Source organism: Penaeus monodon, chromosome 21 (genome assembly GCF_015228065.2).
Source record: "Penaeus monodon isolate SGIC_2016 chromosome 21, NSTDA_Pmon_1, whole genome shotgun sequence".
In the NCBI taxonomy this organism is placed as follows: domain Eukaryota; kingdom Metazoa; phylum Arthropoda; class Malacostraca; order Decapoda; family Penaeidae; genus Penaeus; species Penaeus monodon.
This window is the reverse complement of record NC_051406.1, coordinates 8,285,512-8,286,923: the sequence shown is the minus strand read 5'-3', so window position 1 is coordinate 8,286,923 and position 1,412 is coordinate 8,285,512. Positions and strand designations below refer to the sequence as shown.

Here is a 1,412-nt window from a genome sequence, read left to right as displayed (position 1 = left end):
AGATCTACTCTACATTTCTGTTTTTTGTTGATATATATTCCCATTCGTTTCACATGGCCACATACTTACAGAAATATATTCAGCGTATCTTTATTATAGCCAAAGCACACACTATTTGTTTACACACCAATAATCGTGCTTAGGAAGCGACATACCCACAAATTTAGCAAATTCTCGCTCAATGTAGCGCATTCGTCGCCTTTCCGCTCTGAGGCCGGCGCCGGGTCCCCCTGAAAGCCTCTGCGCTCAGCCCGGTCCCACATTGTCCGCCTCCGAGGATTTTTATAGCAAATACCACATTAAGAAAAAAGGTTTGACTTGTCTTGCTTATGGGAGAGGAGGAGAAGCATATGTTTATGCTTTGAGGTTGACGGAAAGAAGGTTGTGTTGTATTATATGGTCTGAATATGTGTTGATGGGATTTGTTATTGTTGTTTTTCCGTCCCGCTTACGTGCTTCAAAGGTCAGTTTTTACTTATTCAGAAGGATTTTGTGACGACAAAGTGTGTTGGTGTTTTGGGGGATCTTCATTTGTCGCAATTTGAGCCATGAATTGGACCAGTGTGATAAATGTGTGCGTAGGGTGCAGGAAAAAGAGGGTCCATATTGCAGCTAAGAATTGTAAGGAAGCGAGGTATTGTTGATTTGCGATTTCCTTTATTCTTGGTTGACTGTCATTAGGTCAAGAGACGGCAGCAGGTTGAGTAGAGCCGTCCTTTTAGAAATGTCAAATACTTCAAGAAGATGAAGGCACAATTAAAACAGTACAAATGGTTCAGGATGATTTATCAGTGTATCTGAAGTATTCATTGCAGAAGTAACTACTCAAAACCATTAATAATAACAAAATTTCAAATATAATTGTGGTGAAAACTGTGTTATTTTTTATGTTAGCTATTGTTCTATATGTGTATGCTGGCATCTGTTGTATTTTGAATGGATATTAAATTTATTTTTTGCTTCCTGCATGAAGTGGTAATGAAATTATTACATCAGATTATCTCATGAAGTGGATAATGATAAGGAAGGTGATGAGCAATCATGTGTAGAGGTTACATCATCTTTATAACTCTGGCTTTGGTAAATAGTGGGAAAGTGTAAAGCAGTAGCTGTAGCCCTCTCTGTCTTTGTCTTTAAAATCAAGGAATTCTGTAAGTTATTGAACTGTCAAGTATCAAGTATATCTGTAAATTGAAACAAAAGTTTATAATCAGTTTTCAACTCCTCCCACAGCACAATGGGTGACCGGCTGGAGCCAGTCCCGACTGTGGACAGGGACTCCTTTAAGGAGGAGGAGGAGAAGGTGATGGAGCTGTGGAAGAAAATCGATGCTTTCCAGACCTCCCTCAAGCAGAGCAAGGATAGACCAAAGTAAGCTTTGCTGTGAAATTATCTTGTATTTATGAGAGAGA

The 1,412-nt window shown here is 39.2% G+C and overlaps 1 protein-coding gene across 1 annotated transcript in view; it reads left to right on the top strand.

Annotated features, from left to right (window-relative positions):
- Positions 1 to 222: 222 nt before the first annotated feature.
- LOC119586170 (isoleucine--tRNA ligase, cytoplasmic-like) overlaps positions 223 to 1,412 on the top strand; it is a 9,035-nt gene continuing 7,845 nt past the window's right edge. Inside the window, exons 1-2 of the mRNA XM_037934869.1 lie at positions 223 to 311; positions 1,234 to 1,371. Coding sequence (XP_037790797.1) covers positions 1,238 to 1,371 — 134 coding nt within the window. The 5' untranslated portion in view covers positions 223 to 311; positions 1,234 to 1,237. The remainder of the gene's footprint in view (positions 312 to 1,233; positions 1,372 to 1,412) is intronic.